At 38.4% G+C, this 26,804-nt stretch overlaps 1 protein-coding gene across 2 annotated transcripts in view; it reads right to left on the reverse strand.

The window, feature by feature from the left end:
• Positions 1-26,804, reverse strand: part of ARAP2 (ArfGAP with RhoGAP domain, ankyrin repeat and PH domain 2) — a 186,895-nt gene that overhangs the window by 73,467 nt on the left and 86,624 nt on the right. For both annotated transcript variants that reach the window (XM_065907507.1, XM_065907508.1), the window contains exons 16-19: positions 18,765-18,909; positions 13,847-13,949; positions 12,477-12,675; positions 12,006-12,069 (exon numbers count right to left, since the gene is read on the reverse strand). In XM_065907507.1, the coding sequence (XP_065763579.1) occupies positions 12,006-12,069; positions 12,477-12,675; positions 13,847-13,949; positions 18,765-18,909 (511 nt within the window). The remainder of the gene's footprint in view (positions 1-12,005; positions 12,070-12,476; positions 12,676-13,846; positions 13,950-18,764; positions 18,910-26,804) is intronic.

The raw sequence follows: 26,804 nt of genomic DNA on the forward strand, positions 1-26,804 counted from the left end.
ACCTTCTCCTCAAGACTGCCAGAATGATCTTTTTAAAATACAAAGCTAATGACATCACTTCCTGATAACTGTCCTTCCATGGCAGTTCTGGAGGTTTCAAGATTAAAAGGTCTTCAAGATCTGTCCTGTATTTTCCATTCCAACTGCGCCATTCCCAGGAGGAAGGAAGAAAGGAAGGGAAGAAGAAAGAAACTAACATGTTCTTCTCTTTGCAATACGTATTTCCTGCTCTCCGCCTGCTTAGTCCAGCTCCTCCCCCATTGGTATGTTCTAGGTAACCCTTTGTGACCCGCCATTCCTATCTGCCTCCATCCATGTTTCTGGTGTAACAGGCATTCTTCTTTAATCCTAGACACCCACTCCACCCTCCATCACATCAACTGTTGTGTCTGTGTGAATTTTTTAGCCACCTCACCACAAACTTCATATAAGCAAAGAAAGCATTTCAGTATCAATAGCCTTTAGCATAATGCCAGATATTTAGTGGATGCATTGTTTTAAAGTTCTCTCACTAGATAAAAACTTTGATTTGAAACACAAATTAATCATTGATGCATTTAAGTATAATTACACTGAAGTAAGAGGAAACGGCCACCCACTTCAGTATTCTTGCCTAGATAATCCCACGGACAGAGGAGCCTGGCGGGGCAGGGATGCACAGGGCCGGACTCGACTGAAACGACTCAGCATGCATGCAGACCAGCGTACCACTATTTAATTTTGATTTCAGACTACGAAATGGCTACTTTGGATTCAATCTGAAGAGAAAGGAATGAACTGCATGGACAACTGGTCGTTATGGTTTCTCTTTTGAGGGGACTGAGAGGGGTAATCTTTTAGATTCCTGGTAATTCATTGGCCCTAATTTAAGGAGAAAACAACAGTCCTCTTTTCTTTCCTTTGGTTTCTTTTCTTGAAATGCTCCTGTACGAAGATAAAGCTACTAGCACCCCACTCCACTCACCTCTAACACCTTCTGAACCTGCCATAACTACACCTTCACTGACAATGATGCCCATAATCTTCATCTCTTGCTTCCTGACATCTTTATTTATTGCTTTTATTTTCCACACCCATCACAGCAGCTCAGATCTCAAGGTTTTGTCATTTCCTTTTTGAAGAATTCTGACACCTGCTTTAATACTGACATGCTTTTGCCTTTTCACTGATCTCATGTCATGTTTAACTCAAAAGCATTCTACTGCTGGGTTTATTTGTTTAAACGAAACGATCTAACTTGGGTCATTTCCCTGAGAAATCAAGCTCCTACATTATGAAGACAATAAAAATTACACCTTGTTAAATTCAGGAGTTTAAAAATATATATTTTAACTTTTCTTGAGTCTCAATTGCTTTTTTCATCTGATAATTAAGCTCTGAATAGGCGACAAAATCTTTGAAAAGGTGTGTGTATAAACAAACAACGACCAATATTTGAGCAAGCAGTTAAAGAAACCCCAAAGGGAACGGTCTGCCTACAATAGCAGTATAATTCTGCCATTAACTGTAAATGTTTCAAACTTCAAATTTTCTTTCTAGTCAGAAGAAATGTTGTGATGACAAGTTTAACTGTCTGCTTGTGAACTAGTGAAGGGTAGAATCAGTAATGACAAGTTAACTCCCAAATCAACTTGTCAAAGGCTGAATCCTAAAATACATCATCTTGTGCAGTATGTGTCTGACATTTAACAGCATCAGTTCAACAACTTTCCTCTCTGATGTTACCTAAACTCTGCACATTGAATAAAGCATCAAAAGATATTTTCAACACAAATGCTGGCCAACTTTATTATTTCAAATGTTACTGAACAATGGTTTATCATTCCTATTTCAAGGAATTCACATCTTGAAAATCTGAAAAGTTATTCTGAAGAACTCTAATTATAGAGAAACACATTTTACTAATTGTTCATTCCTTAAGCCTAATTTTTAAAGCCATATTTTTAAAAATCCGTATATCCTATAATAAGATAGTTCAATAAGACATAGAAACCAAGTCCCAAAAATAATAAAACAATTTTCTCAAATTTGTAATATAATAACCACAAAATATAGATTACCATATTTGAGCTTAGTCTACTGACAAGACCCAGGACAAATGACAGGATCTATAAATTTAGCTGTATAAAAAACGAAATCATCTTTATAAAGAACATTTTAAACACAACTAAAAGCAAACAACCCATTTCAAAAACATAACTAAAAAAGATAATATCTTAGGCATTTATAAAAAATAAAAACACTGAGTCTTGTAGTATATGTTAGCATTTGTTGGCCAAAAAATACTTGATTTTGCTTTCATTTCTGTCAGATATTTTTGCTCGATAGAGTACTTTAAGCTAATAGTTTCTGGTTTGGCTATTTTTTTCCCCTAACACATTAAAAGATTTCGCTATATAACCTACTGGTTTGCACTGCTTCTGCCAATACATTCTCATCTTTGTCCCCTATTTTTAATGTTTTTCCCCCCCCTCTGGTACTTTTATTTTTCCTCACATTGGTTTCCAAGAATTTGAGTATGATATGTCTTGATGTGGTCTGTCTTTATCATGCATGTTATGTTGATCTTAATATATGTGTATTTATAGTTTTTATGAAATTCAGAAATCTTTGGCCATATTTCTTCAAATATTTTTCTTTTATTTTCCATCTTTCTCTTCTCTCATTTTACAATTCTAACTATGTTTACATAAGAATGTTCAATATTGTCCCACAGGTCATTGAGGCTCTGCTAATTTTATTTAGTCTTTTCTCTCTGAGCTAAAGTTTTGATAATTTCTATTGTCATGACTTCAAGTTTATTGAGTTTGTTTCTTTTAACATGGTCTACTCTTGCATTTAGCTGATCTAGTGAGATTTTCTTTTCATATAGTGTATTTTTCAGCTTTAGAAGTTCCATTTGGTTCCTTCTTTAGATCCATTTTTCTATGTTTATGTTTTCCTTTACATCTTTTAATATATTTAGTAACAGTTCAAAATTAGTGTGCATATTCTTTGCTAATTCCACTATCCTTCTCATTTCTAGGTCTGTTCTTATCATCTAACTTGCAGCTTTTTCATATCACCAGTAATTTTAATTCTGTGCTAGATATCTTGAGTGTTAAGTTCAGTGTCAGGGTTGTGCTGTCTTCCTATAAAGGGTATTGATGTTTGTTTTGGCCCCTTTTGCCTATTTGACGCTGGGTAACTAAACTACTTGTGGAGAGGTCTGTTTTTAAGCTTAGCAAGGCATAAATGGAGCAGCCATTACCTGAGGGCTGGTTTAGCCTTAATATTCTAGGATTACCTCCTGCAGTCTTTACAAATGCTCTATGTGTTTAATGAAGTCTGTCTAACCTGGCTAGATAAAATTTAAACACACTCAAATAGTGTCTAAACTCTGGGAATTGTTCAACTCATAGCATACCCTGGGAGAACTTTTGCCTGGAGTTTTGACCTGCAAATATGCAGGTTCATACTGAGCTGAAGATGGAAGGGAACTCCTATGAAGATTTCTGAAGCTCGTGCTCTGTCCATTTTCCCCTCTGCTCTGAACTCTATTTTGCAAAGTTTAGCTACTGCAGATTCTCCAAACTTCTAGCTCCACTCCAACATAGCAAAACCATCATATTCTTTTTGGATCCCCCCATTCCCTGGGCCAAGTACTGACAGGAAGCTGAGGTGATCTTAGACCTTAAGTCACTTGTTTCCCTTCTCTCCATGGTCACAATACTGGGAAGCCTATTGTTCCAAAGTCTGAAAATAGTTTGTTTGGTCCAGTTTCTAGTAGTTTAAAATAGGAGGGCATATTCCATGCCAGATCTTCATGGGCAGAAATGGGAGTCCGGCACATTTTATTAAGTCATTGCATCCATAAATCACCCTCATTTTCATTTATAGAAAAACAGTATTTCTTTCCTCAGCAGATAAGAAACTGCTGCATAGAGATGAAATTTCAGCCAGAAACAGGCAAACAATTATTAAATCTGTAGATGCAGAGACTGTATCACAAGAATAATGGAGAAAGAAATATTAGCTTAAATAATTTGTTTCTTCTGAAGCCAACCGTTCAGTAAAGTGTCAAGGCACACTATTCCCTGAGAAGGCAAGCCTCCAGGTTTTCAATTTCATCTCTACACACCATTAGGCAATTACCTATAGGAATGTGAGAAATAGCCCTGTTTCAAGTCTGCCAAAAAAAAATGCTTCTGTACCCTCGTAAAGAACCTGCAATCCTTTCCAAAACAAGACAAGTTATTACTTACATTTAATTGATAATACTAATATGATATCAATCTATCTCTCCAGGTCCACTGTCCCATGCTTCCTCCTCAAGAATTGAAGGTCAAGGCCAACCTGAAGTCAAGTTTTACCCCAACCCATCCTATTTTGCTAAAACTATTGTTTCCACCTCTTGGAATATCTTTGTGTCTCAATCCCTCATTTTTTTCCTACTCTAATCCTACTTAGACTTAAATAATAGACTTAAAAATAAATAGACTTAAATAGACTATAGACTAAATAAATAGACTTAAAAAATAAAAATGATTATTTTGATCCCATTATCTAGAAGAGATCTTTTCATTCTGTATTTTTTCACTCCATATTGCATTTATATGCTCACAGGTTTACATCTAGTATACAGGAAGTGTCCTGAACTGGGGAATGAAATACATTTTTGAAGGAAATAATAAATACTTCAAAATCCACCTTTTGTTAAATAGTCACACATTCCCTTTATCATAATTCTCTATAAAAAAAAATCATCTTATACTGTAAGTTTGAATAGTTCCTTTCTTTTGCAAAACCAGTGGTGGTGGTGAGAGAAGGGTCTATCTCATTTGCCTTGGAAACATTCAGATTAAACCATCTCTACAAATTAAACGATCAGAAAGTTACAAAAGCAGTCAAGCTGATATTGTGGGCAATCGGCTACTGTTTAATTTGCAATTACATGCACAATTTAGAAACCACTTTAAGATAATTCACCCTAGACAGTACTGCTAGCATATCAGCTGCTATAAAACACAATTCAAGTACGGAAAAAAAAGAAAAAATCACACGTAATAAATTGATATGAAATAAGGATCTTCAACTTAAGAGTGTTAATCTACCAAATTAAGTAGTCTGTCCCATAATTGCGAAACATATTGATAAAATGTTTATTCCCCAGTGTCAGCTTCTTTATGTCTGAAATTTGCAGTTAAAACTGAATGCAGTCAGGCTTGGGAGCTATCAAGTGCATCATACTTTACTATAGGCCAATAAATCAACCTTAAAAAAATTAAAATAAAAATCAAACAACAAAATTAAAAAAAACAAACATACTAGGCTGTTCTGTTTCTGATAACACAGCTGAGTTATTCATACTGTGCTGATTACAACTAACAGCCTTTCAGTAAAAGCTTAATAACAGGTATCTTTGACAAACGAGCATGACGCTACAGAATGTGAGATAGTGAGCACAGTAACTTATTTATCAGAAAGAGATACACAGAGAATGTGGGCCAAGTGCAGAAATAGTTTTCAAATTTTATGAAAAGGATGCTGTAATCCATTGAACACTTCAGTCACAGTGGATATATAACCTACTGTCCAAACAAGTGCCTTCTGACCTCACTGGGGTATAGGACATTCATTGACTAACAATGGATATTCAAAAACATGATTTCTTTTCTTTTTTCCACACACAGAAACCCTAAGACCTGAAAGAAAAGCACAAAATCTAAGTTCCAATAACAGCATCAAACATCACGGTAGAAAGCCTTAAGTGTAATCAAGAAAGCTTTATTTTCCAAAATAATAATTTTTAAAGTATACAAAGAATACACATTAAAGCGACACCATCTGGAGTACCTTCTGCTTGGAGCTTTTCACAGCAAAATGCTGTGTGTGTGGAAAATATTATTGCAATATTTTTCTGTCTGAAGACACTCATGCTAGGTATATAAGGGAAATTACCATGAAGATTAAAATATACATCTAAATAGTGACTATATTCAGTGGATGGTTATCAATTCATGAACTTTTCTAGGCCACAGGGTTCATTCTCTTGCCTTTAAGAAGTATTAATATATTTTAACAGCTTAACCAAACAAGGAAGGAGCAAATATGTGAAATTAATTCATTAAGCTTATTTATGATTTGCCGTTCTGGTTCAAGCTGTTAAAGGTTAAAACTTATAGCTAGTTGGTTTCTCTTCCCATTATTCTTACTATCTTTATATGCCACCAATGTGAAAAACTAGAAGTTGTTTTATTTCTTAAAGCTACAGTTTTGACAAGTCTAACACAGCCTACTGTACTTTACAGTCATTATTTCCCAAGGGACTAACAGATTGAAAGAGAGATGAAAAACAGGACAATGCAATGAAATTCTCTTATTTTGAAATGGTATTAAAACAGCTCTTAAACAATCCCATTTAAAATTAACTGGCCAGGTTTGAGTACTGGGAGAAAAGATCTATTCCCTCTTCGGGTATGTGATAAAGCCACTCAAAGTCATCCAGGCCAAGAGCTCAGAAGTCATCCTTATTTCCTATTAGCCACTCAAAGTCATCCAGGCCAAGAGCTCAGAAGTCATCCTTATTTCCTATTTCATACAGCAACTGAAAACCAGCAGACTGATCGAAAACCAGCAGATTGGATTCTCCCTCAATAGCCTACCACCAGATCTAGAAAGATCCCAATATCCAAAACCACCCATCAGTCCCTCTTTTCTTGCTGTTAGAACTGACAGACCTACCCTGTTGCCCTCTCTCTTACACCTTCACTGTCCATCCCCCCACCACCCTTTCTTAAATATGTATCTCTGCCCCATCAAAATGTTTTCAATGTCACAAGTTCAAGTCATCTAAAACAAAACTGCACATATATTCACTTCCTGGGACAAATTCCTTTCACCTCACTAATCCTATTAACTTCCAGACATCCTTGACAAACTGTTCTCCCCAGCTGGTTTATCTAATCTTATCCAGGTCTCAACTTGAACCCAGTTTCTGCTTTATCGCTTCTGTTCTTCTTAAAAATCACCAGACTGGACTCCCCATCACTGATCCAATGGAGTATCTATATCATCAGGCAGCACCTGGTATTTCTGACTATTCCTTCCTTCTCGCAGCGCTCTTTCTGGGCTTAGTGACACATCCTTTTGGTTTCCTGCTTCACTCTCTGAAGAAACTACCTTTATACCCTGGGGTAGCTAATCCCCCAAAAACTGCCCCCACCTCCAACACGCTGTGTATTCAAGTCCCAACACACTACCTCTTCCCTTCTCACTCTATAGACCCTCCCTAAGTGATTTCACCTTCTTCATTCTATAAGTGGGTAACTCCAATATTGATATCCCCACTAACCAATCATGAGTATCAGATCCATAAACATAACTCCCTCTAAGCAATTTCTCAAGTGTTTATAAGCACCTCATGTTCAACATATCAAAAATCACACTCATCATTTCCCAAGCTCTCTTCCAAACCTGCTCTTCTTCCATTTGTTTCTATGTATTTACATATGATCTGTGAATAAACACATAGGTATATAAACATGAGACACTGTTCTTCACCCTACAAGGTGCCCTGGACACCTGCATGGCTTTTTGTTCCATAAAGGCTCATAACCCAGTGCACTCACCATCTTCCAGGTTGATTCTTTATCCCCACTTCTGACCTCTCTTCTTTCTGCTTCATCTTTAATTAGGTAACCACTGGATGGATATATTTTTTCTAATAAAATAACTTTTCAAGTTTTCTAATAAACTTTTTACTTTCTAATAAGATGCTGAAATTTAAATTCTATTTAAATTTGATTAAATAAATGACATATTATTTATCCAAGCTCCTAATATTAGTTGACTTAATTTTTGAGAGTGATCTTGGTAAATTAATACTACCACTTATTTTAAAAAGAAATGGTTATGTTGTTAAGTTAAAAACTGTCCTTATCTTGATTTCAAATTGGATTATTCCCCGCAGCATCATATAGACACTGGAAGGCTGTACATAAGTGATTAAAATAGTGCCTGGTACAGAGTAATTTTTATACATTGTCATCATTTTATTATTGCTATTATCTGAATATTATTGATTTGGAGAAAACAGGGAAAGCAAGTAAAACCAATATATAAGCATATGATAAACATAGCTGTTTTCCAATGGTTCCTTTTGTATGGCAGCTATTCAAAGATATTCAAGAAATATAACTTGGTTTTATATTTATCCTGTATTTCTCCTATTCTCATCTTGACACATTCTCTATTACTGCTTTTCATAAAAATTCTTTCAACTTAACTAGTTGAAAACACATGTAGATAAAAACAGTCTTCCCTGGTGGCTCAGCAGTAAAGAATCGCCTGCCAGTGCAGGAGACACAGGTTTGACCCCTGGTTTGGGAAGATCCCCTGGAGAAGGAAACAGTAACCCACTCCAGTATTCTTGCTGGGCAGCCCTAGGGGCAGAGAAGCCTGGCAGGCTACGGTTTGTGGGACACAACTGGGCACACATGCGCATAGATAGAAACTTTATTCTCAAAAACTAAATGAAGCAGCTTTGACCATTATTTTGGAATGCTGCTAGTTTTAAACTATTCCATAAACTTAGAGTACCTCTGAGTTCCCCTTCTGATTCCTGTTGCCCAGGGTAAAGTTCAAGATGTCATAAAGTAATGAAACATTTAGTCTTCCGGCTTCCTTATCTTGCATTCATGAGAGAGTACACTACATGCGGTTAGCACTAAATAAAAATTCAGATTGAATAACACTAATCCACATCTGGCACATTTTCATTAAAATTTATGTACCACTGGTCAAATCCTTTATAGACTAAAACTGGTAGAAAAATACCTTGGGTACAGAAACATGATTTTTGCAAATTACATATATATATATATATATATATATATATATATACATGCATATATAAAATACATAAAATAAATTTCACTATCAAGTTTCTGTTTGCTAATTTGTTTAAGAACATAAGCTCTGTAAGCTCAAGCAACAAATCTGTATTTTTGACCATTTTTTTCTTGCCATGTAGGTAACAGGCAGCAGACATTCCATAAATATTAATAGATGAAGCACAGGCTGGAATCAAGATTGCCAGGAGAAATAGCAATAACCTCAGATATGCAGATGACATCACCCTTATGGCAGAAAGTGAAGAGGAACTAAAGAGTCTCTTGATGAAAGTGAAAGAGGAGACTGAAAAAGTTGGCTTAAAACTCAACATTCAGAAAACTAAGATCATGGCATCTGGTCCCAAACACTTCATGGCAAATAGATGGGGAAACAGCGGAAACAGTGACAGACTTTATTTTCGGGGGGCTCCAAGTGTTTCTCCAGTGGTCATGTATGGATGTGAGAGTTGGACTATAAAGAAAGCTGAGCACTGAAGAATCGATGCTGTTGAACTGTGATGTTGGAGAAGACTCTTGAGAGTCCCTTGGACTGCAAGGAGATACATCTAGTCCATCCTAAAGGAAATCAGTCCTGAGTGTTCACTGGAAGGACTGATGCTGAAACGCCAATATTTTGGCCACCTGATGTGAAGAACTGACTCATTGGAAAAGACCAGATGCTGGGAAAGACTGAAGGCGGGAGGAGAAGGGGATGACAGAGGATGAGATAGTTGGATGGCACCACCGACTCAAATGGACATGAGTTTGAGTAAACTCCAGGAATTGGTGATGGACAGGGAGGCCTGACGTGCTGAAGTCCATGGGGTCGCAAAGAGTTGGACATGACTGAGCCACTGAACTGAACTGAAAAAGTGTTATTTGTGCTAGTCTTAATGCCATAACACTATCTACTCTCTTATTATTATTTCTGAACATGTATGGAACGCATTCTGAGAGAACAGTAAAACTATCATCTGGTAGCAAAATTAGAACCTAAAATATTATTAATCATTGTAAGTCCAGAAATAAATAAGTAAAAACATAAAATTCTGATTACGTCTGTAGTTAAAAATACATTTTGACATACGTTATCTAATCAGCAATACATTTGCTGTCTAAAGCAGTTGGCATCTTCCTGTGAAGTTCAAGAAAAGAGGTTCAGATAATGGCTCAGTCATTATCCTCGTCACTAGCATGGAAGTTTAATGGAGGAAAGGCTAACTGAGCTTTGCTTTTATATTACCTCTTCCCTGGTGGCTCAGACATTAAAGCGTCTGCCTACAATGTGGGAGACCCAGGTTCGGTCCCTGGGTTGGGAAGTTCCCCTGGGAGAAGGAAACAGCAACCCACTCCAGTATTCTTGCCTGGAAAATCCCATGGACGGAGGAGCCTGGTGGGCTACAGTCCAAGGGGTTACAAAGAGTCAGACATGACTGAGCGACTTTACTTTTTATATTTATCATTACAAATATATATATATACACATACATATATTTACAAATACATATCTTGCACTCTTGAAGAGCTAAACATTCTAATTATGGGATTTGAAAGCAAATGATAAGATATACAGAGAAAACAATTTGCTCAGGAGACCCTGCCATCCTAGCTGCTGTGATCTGACTTTCTGCTCCTTCTCAGGCTCTTTTGCCGGATCATTTCTGCTCCAAAACTGAAGGCCCTGGGCCTACCTCCTTGTCTCTTTTCTACCTACAGTCCTCCTCTAGGTGAATCTGATCTGTTCCTTGGCTAAATAAGTCAGTCAAAATGTACACTGATGACTCTCAAATCTTTATCTCTGGCTGTAACCTCTCCACTTAATTCCAGGCTTGCATATCCACTTTGCTCTCAAATAGACATCTCCAAGTAATCATTTTCAAAACCAAATTCTTGATCTACTGCCCTAAATGTACTAATACACCACCTCTACTCTCCATGTTATTATATCTCAAAAACTAGGACCATAATTCACATAAAGGCTCAGGCCAAAAACTCTGGGATCATCTCTGACTGTCACAGTCACTGAATTCAGCAACAGATTCACTGACCTCTACCCACACAGCATATCTTACCGCTCAACACTATGTCATTAGGAAGTCACCTTTTGCCTGGCCTCTGCAGCAGCATTTCACCTGATGCTCAAACTTTCACTCGCGCCCTCTGAAAGCTATCCATCTAGAGTCAGAGTGGTCATCTAAAAACCTAAGTCAGATGATTGCATTTCCTGGCTCTCAAATCAAGGGGAGTCTCACCATGCTTAGAATAAAACTCAAGTCTTTACATACCATGGCCTGTAAGGCTCTATAGTCTGGCCCAGGGATATCTTTGTAATCATTTCTTCTCTCACTCACTGAAATTTCCCTAGCCACAGGAGCTTTCTTCAGACCTTGAACATGCCAAACACAACTCACTGGGGGTCTTCAGAGTATCCTTGCCCTTGTGCCTCGTCTACATCAGACTGCTGCATGTTTTTTGTTTTTTTTTTCTCTCCACGCGATACAGATCTCTGATCAAAGATATCTTCTCTTACCACCCCATTGAAAACAGAATACCACTCTACCAGGTATACTCTCTTTACCTTATTTTTCTTCAAACACTTAACACTGAGGGACAGAACACTATGCAAAATTTTTGCCTGCTTATATTGTATATTGTTTTCCCCACAAATGTAGATGCTTCACGAAGGCAAAGACCATATCTGTTTTATTCACCACTATATCCCCAGTACCTATAACAGTACCATAGAGTAGATGCTTAATATTTATTGGAAAACTGAATAAATTCAAAAAATCAGGTTTTAGTTATACATGATTCAGGGTATTATTTATACCTATCATATATCTACACTGATAATATATTTACAAATGTCAAAGTGCTTCCAAAGGAAGCAAAGTAATCTAGGTCTGCAGAAAACTACAATAACTGATCCCACTGAGTTTCTCATAATATAAAAATAGGCAAGCTTCACTGGTCTACTCCTTCTACTAAAGAGAATATATACATACACACACACAAGATTCAGAAAATTTCCAACAGTTTATAAAATAATGGGTTCTCCTCCAAGAGGATAACCAGAATATCCAACTCCATTGAGGCATTGAGATAAAGAACAAAAAGCAAAAATGCACTTACCTCCCTTTTTCTACCAAGAGCAAAACATCCAATTTTTCCCCATTTTGAACCACTGTGCTAATTGCTGGAGGGAAAGAAGAAAAGTATGAACATATTATTTTAAAGCATTACACTAAATACCTTTATCAACTACTTACTCACTGTTTAGAAGTGAGTCATCATAATTTTATGTGAAATCTACTATTTCCACATGCAGCAAAGAACTCTGTGCAGATATAAGTGAAGTGAAGTGAAGTTGCTCAGTCGTGTCCGACTCTTTGCGACCCCGTGGACTGTAGCCCCACCAGGCTCCTCTGTCCATGGGATTCTCCAGGCAAGAATACTGGAGTAGGTTGCCATTTCCTTCTCCAGGGGATCTTCCCAACCCAGGGATCGAACCCAGGTCTCCTGCATTGCAGGCAGACGCTTTATCCTCTGAGCCACCAGGGAAGCCCGCAGATAGAAGGGGAGGAGGGGGAGAAAAAAACTTACTTAGTTCTTGTAGTCTCCTTAAGTGCATTCTATCCTCTTGACCTTCTTGCATTTGAAGGCAAAAACGCAAATTAGATTTGTCCATGGCAAACCAGCCTTTTCTCCACTGATCCAGGGCGTGGCAGTCTTTGTAGTAGAGTTGACCAATCAACTCATAGTCAGCTTCTGTTAAGTTTTCAGCAACAAAGGGAACAAAATGCTGTTAAAACAAATACAAAAAAGTAATAAAGACAGTGAAAACAGGAAATCCCTTACATAGCTAAAGATATGAGGGAAAGGGGAAAAACTTGTTTTTCTGTATTAAAGATTTAGGAGTAATCCAGATTTCAAAACAATTATTTAAACTTGCCATCAGTCTTAAAACTGAAGAGCTATAAATATAATGCAATTTCAAATGGCAGCATCTTAAACCGTTTTTCTTGATATATACAGAATTGAAACAGGAAGACATTCTTTGTCAGTTTGTGGAATCTTTCAAAATGTCAACCTTCAATGTCTGTCTTCATTTGTATCTTTTACTGAATCTGTTCTTTTCCCGTTTGTGTACACTATGAATAAGAAATCTACCTATAAAAAGACATACACAGAAATGACTTCACAATAATGAAAAGATCTCCACCATCAAGGTATGGCCTTAATTGTAAGAATGACCTCTCCAAAATCCTACATTAATTTCTTCTCTGCTTAAGGCTTCAGAAAGGTAACTCTTAACCTCGTTTGACTACAACCTATGAAATCCTAATTAAGTATGAACATGCTTTCTGGAATCTTTAAAAAAATTTTCATGAACCTCCAAAGGTAAAGAAGCTTCTCTGGATTTAGGTAAGAAAACAATATTTAAATCGCCTGGTCAGATGGAGAGAATAAATGGATACCAAGGGGGAAAGGGGAGGAATTAGAAGATACAGACTGACAAATAAATACTACTGACACTATATATAAAATAACTAATGGGAACAGACTGTGTGGCACCGGGAGCTCTACTTACTGAACTGCTGTGACCTGAAGGGGAAGTGCCAAAGGGACGGGCTGGATGTGTGTGTACGGCTGATTCCGTCTGCTGTGTGGCAGAAACGAACCCAACACTGTAAAGACACTATCTGTGTGCACGCGTGCTAAGTCACTTCAGTCGTGTCTGACTCTCTGCGACCCCACGGGCTGTAGCCCGCCAGGCTCCTCTGTCCATGGGATTCTCCAGGCAAGAGGACTGGCGCAGGTTCTACGCCCTCCTCCAGGGGATCTTCCCAACCCAGGGACTGAAGCCAGGTCTCATGTCTTCTGCACTGGCAGGCGGGTTGTTTACCACTAGCACCACCTGGGAAGCCCAAAGCAACTAGACTCCAATAAAAAATTAACAAAAAAATAAATACCTTGGCTATTGCTTCTGTCCATTTTCTTTGCACTTGAGATGTTTCAGCTCCAAATAAAAATGCACGTTCTGAGGGTAAATAAATCTCAAAAGTAAAGATGGGCCTATAGGACATAAGAATAAAAAGGACTGCTGGTTATGTGTGGCTTTAATGAGAAAAAAAATAACACAGAGATCAAGTCTTTAAATAAATTGCCTTTGAAAACTGAATAATAGCGTGAGATCAATCTACCATCTACCTATCGTATTTTTCTGTTGCTGGTTTGTATTTTATCCAAATGAATTAAATGGAAAACACTGGATCAGACAAACAGAATATTCTATGACTAACCACTCTATGGATGGCATGACTTTGCTGATGCCTTGATGCGGCAGGGGGCTCTCCTCTGTCTCCTCTGCCCTCTGAGATCACTCCTTCTTGATTTATTCTGACCCTTTGTTTAAAGCAAACATTGTCCCAAAAGTTCCCTAAATAGTTCTCTTCTCATCTTCACAAACTTTCCTTCCATCATCTCATCCTATGCCAAAATGTCATCTCCTTAGGCTAGATAAAAATAGGGTAATATCACATAACTTGAATTTTTCCTTCATTGCTCATCCATAGTCCAAGTATTTCTTGGAACACACTAAGTATATGCTCATTTCAGTTCAGTCGCTCAGTCGTGTCCGACTCTTTGTGACCGCATGAACGGCAGCACACCAGGTCTCCCTCTCCATCACCAACTCCTAAAGTTTACCCAAACTCATGTCCATTGAGTCGGTGATGCCATTCAGCCATCTGATCCTCTGTCATCCCCTTCTCCTCCTGCCCCCAATCATTCCCAGAATCAGGGTCCTTTCAAATGAGTCAGCTCTTCGCATCAGGTGGCCAATGTACTGGAGTTTCAGCTTCAACATCAGTCCTTGCAATGAACACCCAGGACTGATTTCCATTAGGATGGACTGGCTGGATCTCCTTGCAGTCCAAGAGACCATCAAGAGTCTTCTCCAACACCACAATTCAAAAGTATCAATTCTACTGTGCTCAGCTTTCTTTATAGTCCAACTATCACATCCATACATGACCACTGGAAAAACCATAGCCTTGACTAGACGGACCCTTGTTGACAAAGTAATGTCTCTGCTTTTTAATATGCTGTCTAGGTTGGTCAGAGCTTTCCTTCCAAGGAGTAAGCGTCTTTTAATTTCATGGCTGCAGTCACCATCTGCAGTCATTTTGGAGCCCCCCAAAATAAAGTCAGTCACTGTTTCTACTGTTTCCCCATCTATTTGCCATAAAATGATGGGACCGGATGCCATGATCTTAGTTTTCTGAATGTTGAGCTTTAAGTCAACTTTTTCACTTTCCTCTTTCACTTTCATCAAGAGGCTCTTTAGTTCTTCTTCATGTTCTGCCATAAGGGTGGTGTCATCTGCATATCTGAGGTTATTGATATTTCTCCTGGCAATCTTGATTCAGCTTGTGCTTCATCCAGCCCAGCGTTTCTCATGATGTACTCTGCATATAAGTTAAATAAGCAGGGTGACAATATGCAGCCTTGACATACTCCTTTTCCTATTTGGAACCAGTCTGTTGTTCCATGTCCAGTTCTAACTGTGCTTCCTGACCTGCATACAGGTTTCTCAAGAGGCAGGTTAGGTGGTCTGGTATTCACATATCTTTCAGAATTTTCCAGTTTATTGTGATCCACACAGTCAAAGGCTTTGGCATAGTCAATAAAGCAGAAATAGATGTTTTCCTGGAACTCTCTTGCATTTTGATGATCCAGCAGATGTTGGCAATTTGATCTCTGGTTCCTCTGCCTTTTCTAAAACCAGCTTGAACATCTGGAAGTTCACGGTTCACGTATTGCTGAAGCCTGGGTTGCAGAATTTTGAGCATTACTTTATTAACGTGTGAGATGAGTGCAATTGTGCAGTTGTTTGAGCATTCTTTGACATTGCCTTTCTTTGGGACTGGAATGAAAACTGACCTTTTCCAGTCCTGTGGCCACTGCTGAGTTTTCCAAATTTGCTGGCATATCGAGTGCAGCACTTTCACAGCATTATCTTTCAGGATTTGAAATAGCTCAACTGGAATTCCATCACATCCACTAGTTTTGTTCATAGTGATGCTTTCTAAGGCCCACTTGACTTCACATTCCAGGATGTCTGGCTCTAGGTAAGTGTGAGTGATCACACCATCGTGATTATCTGGGTCGTTTAGATCTTTTTTGTACAGTTCTTCTGTGTATTTTTGACACCTCTTCTTAATATCTTCTGCTTCTGTTAGGTCCATACCATTTCTTTATTGAGCCCATTTTGCGTGAAATATTCCCTTGGTATCTCTAATTTTCTTGAAGAGATCTCTAGTCTTTCCCATTCTATTGTTTTCCTCTATTTCTTTACATTGATTGCTGAGGAAGGCTTTCCATATCTCTCCTTGCTATTCTTTGGAACTCTGCATTCAAATGGGTAAATCTTTCCTTTCTCCTTTTCCTTTTAACTTCTCTTCTTTTCTCAGTTATTTGTAAGGCCTCCTCAGACAGCCACTTTGCCTTTTTGCATTTCTTTTTCTTAGGGATGGTCTTGATCCCTGTCTCCTGTACAATGTCACGAACCTCTGTCCATAGTTCATCAAGCACTCTATCAGATCTAGTCCCTTAAATCTATATCTCACTTCCACTGTATAGTCGTAAGGGATTTGATTTAGGTCATACCTGAATGGTCTAGTGGTTTTCCCCACTTTCTTCAATTTAAGTCTTAATTTCTCAATAAGGAGTTCATGATCTGAGCCACAGTCAGCTCCCAGTCTTGTTTTTGCTGACTGCCTAGAGCTTCTCCATCTTTGGCTGCAAAGAATATAATCAATCTGATTTCGGTGTTGACCATCTGGTGATGTCCATGTGCAGAGTCTTCTCTTGTGTTGTTGGAAGAGGGTGTTTGCTATGACCAGTGTGTTCTCTTGGCAAAACTCTATTAGCCTTTGCCCTGCTTCATTCTGTACTCCAAGGCCACATCTGCCTGTTACTCCAGGTGTTTCTTGACTTCCTACTTTTGCATTCCAGTCCCCTATAATGAAAAGGACATCTTTTTGTGGTGTTAGTTCTAAAAGGTCTTATAGGTCTTCATAGAACCATTCAACTTCAGCTTCTTCAGCGTTACTGGTCAGGGCATAGACTTGGATTGCTGCCATTACCTAAAAACAAAAACTCAAAATACCCTATATTAAACTGATCATCCTTCTCTTTCTCTTTCTCACCAGACACCTCTTGCTATCTCCTTCACATTCCAGTTACAGGCATCACCATTTGCCTCATCAACAAGAATAAAAACTTGGAATCCTAATTTATCTTCCCTTTGACATCAGCATTTCATTCAGTCACACACTGAATGCTACCAGTTCAATCTTAAGAGTCTCTCAACTCGCTGTTTTTCTTTTTAATTATTTGCTCCTCTAGCTACACTCTCTTAATTGTATCTTTCTTTTTCCAATCTTCTTTAAACTCTAGCCATCAGCTCTCTTCTGAAAATTGAATGTGTATGACTCCTCAGTTGCTACATTATCAATTTCAAATTTTATAATATGCTATTGAAGGTGACTAACAATCTGGCTGTAGTAAGTATTTTTTAAACACATCTCATTATAAATGCTTTCATTTGCACATCTACTTTTATCAGTAACATTCTACCAAGAATATTTTATTTTTGAATATGATTATATGCTGACATAAACTAATAGCAATTATTTGAATTGTTTAAACAATTTAATACATAGAGTACATTTAACATTCCATCAGTTCGGTTCAGGTCAGTCTTTCAGTCGTGTCCGACTCTTTGTGACCCGATGGATTGCAGCACGCCAGGCCTCCCTGTCCATCACCAACTCTGGGAGTTTACTCAAACTCATGTTCATTGAGTCAGTGATGCTATCTAACCATCTCATCCTCTGTTGTCCCCTTCTCCTCCCACCTTTAGCCTTTGCCAGCATCAGGGTCTTTTTTTTTTTTTTTAATGGTAAGCCACATTAAACTGTTTAATCATTTAGAATAAAAGCACCATTAAGATTAAAGTAATAAATCAATACATAACCAGTTTTGTTCACAAAATGTTAGATTTACTAGAAAACAATAGTCATTCAACTATCACGTACTGGTCGTTATGTGATAACAGTAAAATGTTTCAGTATTTCATATAATTTTATACAAATGACATAGCTTTACAAATCTCTTCCCTTTCTCATATAAAACTTTTTATTAAAATACTATGCTCTTTTATCAGTTTCATAACTGATTTTTGCACATTTTAATATTTTTATTTTTTTTTAAATTACATTACAAAATGTGGTAAGAAACTTTCATACCAAATATCTTAGAGGGTCAATTTCTAAAAGTCCTCACAGAATCCTACTAAACTATTTGTGAGTCGAATATGTTAAATAATGTCTACTCTTTAAAACTTTTTGAGGCCATAAAAATGTCAAAATAGATCTAAGAAATCTAGTATTTCAATATGCTATTCAATATGCATAAGTTATTTTATTGTGAACATTACCATTGCACTTTTTTGTCATCCATTTTAACCATGATACATTTAATGAAAGCCTAAATTTTATCATTAAATCACTATATTAAACAGTGAGCGAATCATAAAAATTATCGGACTACATGTGCCAAAATGGAATGATGTAAACTTACTTAAAATTTGACATGAAGATGTCAACCTTTCATATTACCTAATGAAATATTTTAATTTTCCCACATTTTAGTGAATTCCCTAAGGAACTTTTAGAAGCTGAAAAATGAGTAGGCTTCAAGAAACCACCAAACTCTTCTGTAAGAAGCAACTGAAGAATTGAAATGATGATAAAACACTTATTAACTGGTATGATACATATCAGAAAATACTTTCAGCTCCTACTCGTTTAATGATAGACCTACCCAGTATTTAAACAGAAGTCTTCTTTGTGCACAGCCAGGCAGATGACTTCATTGATATTAATGGTGCCATTAGGTGTGGTAGACTTATCATTTTCATAGTAACTCAAGAAGCCGCCTTCCAGAACACACCACTTTTTACTTGTCTCTAGGAATTTAAAACAAAACAAGTAATAAATTGAGCTATACCATAAATCAAAATTTAAAATATATGGTCCTAAATAACTGGATTCAAATAAATGGATGTATTAGTTTCCTATTTTGTATAAAGAGCATGATACTGCAGCATGGGATATGAAACTGTCATACTTAATGCTCTCAAAAAATTTACAACCTAGTAGCCGGGGATGTGAAAGACAAAAATAACTATGACACTGATGACCAGAGAAACAGGCAAATCGATAAAGAGACCACACAAAACGATGCTGACATGGTAAAGACTGATGTCTATACAGCATTAGGAAGGGAAAATGTAGGGTAAAAAGTATCACTGTGGCTGATGTTGGGTAAGTATGCAAAAAATAAATGTCCTTAATGTCCTGTTTAGTAGTAGTGTAGTAGCTCAGCTGTGTCCAACTCTGCGACCCCATGGACTGCAGCCTGCCAGGCGCCTCTATTCATGGGATTTCCCAGGCAAGAATACTGGAGTGAGCAGCCATTCCTTTCTCCAGGGGATCTTCCCTACACTGGGATTGAACCCAGGTCTCCAGCACTGTCGGAGAAGACGATGGCACCCCACTTCAGTACTCTTGCCTGGAAAATCCCATGGACGGAGGAGCCTGGAAGGCTGCAGTCCACGGGGTTGCGAAGAGTTGGACATGAGAGTCCCAGGGACGGGGGAGCCTGGTGGGCTGCCGTCTGTGGGGTCGCACAGTCAGACACGACTGGAGTGACTTAGCAGCAGCAGCAGTTCCAGCATTGCAGGCAGATTCTTTACCAACTGAGCCGCCAGGGAAGGCCTAATGCTCTGTTTGAATGAAGTCGTTCAGCCGTGTCTGATTCTTTGCGACCCCAGGGACTGTAGCCTACCAGGCTCCTCTGTCCATGGGATTTTCCAGGCAAAAGTACTGGAGTGGGTTGCCATTTCCTTCTCCAGGAGATCTTCTTGACCCAGGGATCGAACCCAGGTCTCCCGCATTGTAGGCAGAGGCTTTACCGTCTGAGCCACCAGGGAAGTAAATGCTCTGTTTAGAGGATTTGAAATTCATCTTTTAAGAGTTCAGCACACTGTGGCCTGCAGGCAAAATCCAGATCAACACCTGTTTTGTAAACAAAAAGTTTTACTGAGAAAGGGCCACACCCATTCATTTGTGGATTGCCTGGGGCAGCTTTCTTGCAACAAGGGCAGAGACTATCTGACCTGCAGAGCTTGAAACGTTTACTATCTGGCCCTTTTCAGAAATGTCTGCTAAGCTTAGCTTTGAGAGTTGATGGTAAGCCACTGAAATGGTTTCATCAGAAGGAAATTGCAGATTTAAATTTTGCACACTTGCTTTCTGTGCAACATGGATGTGAGAAGGTGAGGCTGAAGGCAGAAGACCTGTCGGGACTCTGCCAAACGTGAAAGATGAAGACCATCCGAGGCAGGTAGTACCACAGGGATAGTAGGATAATGGGTGGGTAAGGGGGCGATGGGATGATAGGAGAGGATGGGGACAAGAGAGACAGGGAGGAGGGGAGAGAGCAATGCATACATGCACTCCTGTATTCCAAAGGGATAAAACATTTATTGATGGGACATGGGGAGTAAGAGAGAACTTATTAATGGTTATTAATCATTTTTAGCTTTGATTACAAGGTGGGCAGAAATGCCTATTTTTACCTAAAAGGAAATAAAGTAGAAATGGTTTTAGTGCATGTAATCTGAATTTCCTTGGACACGCACTACATGAAAGATATCTCCTAGAAATTCAAACAGGAATACCTATTAGGCAGATCACCCTGTGGATTTGAATCTTCAGGGCAAGAAACAGCCTCAATAACCAGAAAGTCTTTAGAGTACAGGTAGTAGCTGAAAATGCACAGTAACCAAGGATAAAATCTGAGGGAATTTAGGGAACAATGGGTAAAGAAGGGTTCACGAAGGCAGTGAAACAAATGAGAAGAGAGAGTGCACAAACAGAAAAGGGGTGAGCATTTCAGAAACAAATGACTACCAACACTAAATACAGAAAGAGATGCAATAAAATAAGGGCCGAAAATATCAGCTGGTCTTACAGTAAGAAGGTAACTTCAGTTCAGTCGCTCAGTCGTGTCCGACTCTTTGCGACCCCATGAACCGCAGCCCACCAGGCCTTCCTGTCCATCGCCAACTCCCGGAGTCCACCCAAACCCACGCCCATTGAGTCCATGGGGTTCTCAAGGCAAGAACACTGAAGTGGTTTGCCGTTCCCTTCTCCAGTAACTGCCTGTCCTTTAACTGAGAATTCTCTCTCTCTCATCCTCATCTGAGGTGGGCCTTTCAGAGACCAGACCCATTCTGAAAGGGAGCTACCCTCAGACTGAAGTGCTAAGAAAAAACTTCACACAAATTACGGCTTTCGAAATAGTCATTTATGTGGAAAAGGTGTGTTTCTAAAGTAGCAAAAAGCGCACACTGAGCTACCAGTCATTCCATAATTCTGAGGAAGAACTGTGAGCAAAGTCATGCGAAGGGGGAACTGTCAAAAACCTATCTGGCCGAAGAAAGAGCGTACATCTGAAATTAGGACTTGGGAAGCAAGACTGCAGGCTCACGGCAGAGGCCAGGCCCCAGGAGTCCTACATGATAGGTATTCCGGAGTTTGCACCTTTCTCAGTAGACAAGTGGGAGACATTGGAAGGTCTTAAACAAGTGTCAAATGCATGATCCACAAAGTAAATGTAAATGCAGAACCTAATTATGCTAATTCTAACGGGAAACAAATGACAGACCTCTTGAAAAAGGTGAGTACAAACTCATTTTAAGTTAGAAATATGGGCTTGAGGAGATTTAACCTTGTAGCATCATCACCATAATCCTTGATGAACTTCATTTTTTTAAGTGAAAATAGGCCAGAGGTCAGACAAAGCAGGCATAGATATTACCTCTGAGGATTTATAACAACAAAGCCATGATAGGAAATTTTGACATTTCTATTCATCTGGGAAGCAATCAGAAAGCTTTAACAAAACTACACTGGATGGCATTGGTTTGCTTGAGCTAATTCAGACAGGACACCCTCTCTGCCACAGAGCAAGTTTTACTGCTTAATCAGTTACCAGAAGATGTCTACCATAAGCAAGACTGGGGCCACAGAATGGACAACCCTCAGGACACAAGGTGTTTATAAGACAAGAGGTCCTGTTTATTATGGTGGTTGGATCAGCTGGAGGGGTTGTTCTTTCCTTCTACTCAAACCTGACCTTTAGATCAGGGCAGAAAAACAGTGCAATTTACCTATGCACAGATAAAGAACTCCAGAGGTGACCTACTGAAATATTCCAATGAAGTGATATGGTTACTAGAGTATGGTTAACTTGATTGTTAGCTTACCACCAGTAGGATATTCCTAAACCGAAAGGCTAACTGGAAACCAGAAGCAAGTTGTGTATATGGACACCTGTTATCTCTGCTACCATTCCTCCCTGTCCTCATCCTCTTAGCATCATATGTATGTGTCGTATGTTCTCCTATGCATCCTATATGCATTAACTCATTGAATCCTCAGAACAACCCTATTAGGTCAGTTCTATGATTATGTGCTCCTTTCCTTTTAACCTGTTCATGGGTACAAGATGGTTGATGGACTTGACCAACATCACATAAGTACTCAGCATCAGAGTTGGGAGTAAAACCCAAGCAGTCAACTAGGGAAGGTATCCTTCTATCTACTTCACAACCTCCCTGTCCGTGCCTGATACATGCTTGAAGCATGTATGTCCATTGTTTAAATGCGCCAGAGTACAGCAGAGGTCATGCCTTCAAATACATATGTGCACAATAAATGAGAGAGAGTTCAGGTGAAACTATAATTTTTTTAAACCATCAAGTTGTTTCCTGATGAAGAATTTTCCAAACTGATGGCATTCAGCATCCACAGAAAACAGAAATATTCACTAGGATTCCTTTCATTTAAAATAAATGTTTCAGCCTTGAAGAAACACTCTTAAACTATGCAAGCTAGGCATTTATGGAACAAAGGATCTTCAAAATTCCTCAATACTAACTCATAAAATTAAATATAAACAGATAATACAGAGTTTCTAGTAAACCATATCAACCACTTGCTTTTTAAAACTCAAACACTGTCAACAAATCAAGGTAAGATGCCAAGGGAAAATAATACAGTTGAGGGGAGAAAACAGAAAACAAAATCAGGATGCTATTATTCAGCTCTGCACTTAGGTTTAACAAGAGCTATCAATCTTTCCTTTCATGAACACTAAATTGGGGAGAAAAAGAAAAATACAGATCAGTCTTCATAACCAGAGGCTAGAAGAACTTCAAATCCTGAAAATCTGAACTGACAATTTGAAGCCTCTGTAACTCTCTGAAGGACTTGCATGCATTTTATTCCTTGACTTTTTTCTTTGTTTTTAATCAGTCTGCTCTGTGGCCATCCTGACAAGCCCTGATGGAGTGATGCAGTCCAGATGCTTGCTGTTCCGAGGCAAAGGTGACAACCACACTTTAATCTCTAAATCTTTCCAAATAATTCAATTTTTCCATAAAGCTGGTGCTCAACAGGAGTACCACTGCTGCAGAATCTTGATGGAAAGAGAAAAGAAAAAAATAAAAAAAAAAACCACCAAAACTCTGTTTCTTGTTAATTCAACTTTTTCTTCTATGTTTTTAAGTAGGCTCTTCCCAAACAAAATGTGTTTTGTGTCAGCACTTATATATTTTTATACACAGGTGAAAAAATAGTAACTAATAATTATAAATAGAGTTTAATCTTTAAAAATTGTGAATTGCTACATCATACAGCTGTAAACCCTAAGCAATACCATATAGAAACTATACTTCAATAAAAATTTTATTGCATATATATAAAGTCATCTGTGCTTTTACACTGGCAGTAATGTGGTTAGAGCAAAGCCCATTTATTCAACAAATATTTGCACATGACTAGTTATGTGTGGACACTCTATTAGGCACCAGAGACTTGATGATGCTGAATAAACCAGAGAATGCTGAGGCCTCAACGAGCTTTCACTCCAGAAGGAGGGAGAAGCAGATCACACAAGGATCCAGTTCATGCAACGAGAGCCACAGTGGAAGCGAGCAGCATGCTATGAGCGAGAAGAACCAGCAGTGGGCCCACATGTTAGGAGGCTGCCACGGAGGTCTCCCCGACCACGTGGCCCGGAAGTGACCCCCTAGAAGTGAGAGGCAGCCAGGCTGAGGAGAGTGTGCTCTCTGCAAAGTGAACAGCCACTGCGAAGGTCCGGAGCGGGCACGCTGCAGGAACAGACAGGAAACCAGTGTGGCCAGGCAGGCAGGGTAGGAAGGAAGGATGTAAGATGAAGAGGGGAAAGCAGGAGGAGGTCTTTTAGGTCAGATAAGGAAAAGGGTCATATCCTGTCATGGGAAGCCACCAACTGTACTTGAACAATGGAAATGCATGGTCTGATCTACATTCTGAACAATCACTATGTCTGTTTGGAGGAATGGTTTGGAGGGCAGCCAGGGGAGATGTTAACCAGTAAACAGATATGGCCTGGGGCAGAAGATATTACAGCCCAGGCAGGACACGATGGTGACTGAGGTTCAGACGCAGTTAGTGAAGATGGAGAGCAGCCAGCTGATTCACGGTCTATTCTGAGTTAAAATGACAGACCTTGCTGACATATTGGAAGGAAGAAATGAAGACTGTCAAAGAATACCTTGCTGTTACATTGTCAGATTGTTATCCAATGAAATCATTTCTGTGTGCTCCATCATCAAAGTATATATCACTTAAAACAGAATGCTCCAAAATGAGAAAACATCCCTAATTAAATTACAAATATGGAGAATGCACTGGTTTCTGTTTTTTGAAATAAATTTCAACAACAAAATCCATTAGTGAACTTATCTTTTATAAAAGGAAAAACTGATTTAGTTACAAATTTGAAACATCAGTTCTTAAGTGATTAAGAAAAGCAATATATTTCAAGAAAACAGTAAAACAAACTGATAAGTTTATAAATATTATAACCAGAATTGTCAAAAAATAACTAAAACCTTATTTTTAGCCTGCAGAATACTTATGATATATTGAGAAGCTTTAGGAAGCAAAGCTCGTATTTCAGATTTCCTTCCTATTTCATCTTTGTATAAGTGGTTAGAAGGGTAGATTAATATATCCTGCAATTTAGAAGAAACATTCTAGAAAAGTTGTACACTTCTTAACAAGTACAGTAATTGCCCTGTTACTCAATTATTTTAATAATTGCTATCATCATTTCACAGATTGTTCTGGTACTTCTTCCCTCTTGATCACTCAACATTCAACTATGTAAGTATTAAATACTGATAAGGAGCAATGGGAAGATGAGAAAATCTCTAAAATTCATCATTTATTATTGGTTACATTGAGAAAAGACAGACATGAAAATAAATTTGCTGAAAGAACAAAAAAAACAAAAACCCTAAACTCAAAGAATAAAGATGCTCTGCCATCTAGTGTCAGCTGGTCATCACCCTGACCAAAGCCAAAGTCATACCGTAACAATTACAACACAAATCAAGTGCAGAACTCCGCTTCATGCTGAGCTCCTCCACTGTTCATGTGAAACCAGCATAATAGCAACTATCCTGAGAGCTTTTTTTTTTTTTTTTAAATATTATTTTATTAGTTGGAGGCCAATCACTTCACAACATTTCAGTGGGTTTTGTCATACATTGACATGAATCAGCCATATAGTTTGAACACACAGAAAAAGCCTAAAGCAATGCCTTACACACAGTACATGCTCCCTAAAGGCGAGCTACTGTTTATAGGTTTTTGCTGTTGTTTAGATACTAAGTTCTGTCTGACTCTGTGACTCCATGGACTGTGGCCCGCCAGAGTCCTCCATCCATGGGATTTCCCAGGCAAGAATACCGGAGTGGGTTGCCATTTCCTTCTCCAGCGAATCTTCCCAACCCAGGGATCGAACCCATGTCTCCTACATTGGTAGGCAGATTCTTTACTACTGAGTCACTAGGAAAGACCAAAAAACTAATAAAGTATAGTTTATCCCAGTATAATTCTGCTAAAGGTTATAATTTTCTTTTTTGGACAAATAAAGCCTGGAATTGAAATAATCTCTTCAAATGTATGAAGATCAGGATTAACACTATAAAGTGAGTTTTTCGTCCTATTATTCCTCTGATCAAGTAATCAGAGGGAATCACTAGGGAATTAATACCTGTCCTCCGAGTCTCTGAAGTCCACCATCAGTTGGTCTGCATAACTAAATCTCTCTTAAATTCTTTCTGTTCTAGTAAGACAGAGCGCATTATATTTTTCCTGCCTACATTTCTAATATTAGTTTGAATGTATATAACATTAGCCTGTGTCTTACTCATTTTTCCTAATGCCCAGCACATGCCTGACACAAGGAGTGAAATGGATAAATTTCCCCAATGATTCTGCTAAGATCAATGCCACAAACCTACAACAGGTTGTTAAATCAATTAATTCACATCATTTCTTGGAAACCATGCTTAAGCTTTATTTTACTTACATAGACACGCACAATTACAATCAGAACAAACTCAACTACTTGAGACCACTTAGTATGCTGACAGAATATAAATCAAAGACTTGTCTGTTCTTCCTACATGTTGACATTTATCTATATTATCTCCCCAGCTGGGGGGTCTGTCCCGAAGGGAAGGGGCTGAGTTTCACATTTCTTTGGAACAACTCTTAAATCCTGAAGTAGAATTGGTTGTCTCTGAGGTAGATGTCAGAGAATTCTGCTGAGAATTCACTCAGCATTCCGAACCAGTAGTAAATCTTTGCTGCAGTGCATGAAATAATATTTGTGCCTGGAAGCATTTATAAATCCTCAAAAAATAAATATTTCTCTACTGCAAGATCAAATCTAACA

The sequence above is a fragment of the Muntiacus reevesi genome, chromosome 16 (assembly GCF_963930625.1).
Source record: "Muntiacus reevesi chromosome 16, mMunRee1.1, whole genome shotgun sequence".
Classification (NCBI taxonomy): Eukaryota; Metazoa; Chordata; class Mammalia; order Artiodactyla; family Cervidae; genus Muntiacus; species Muntiacus reevesi.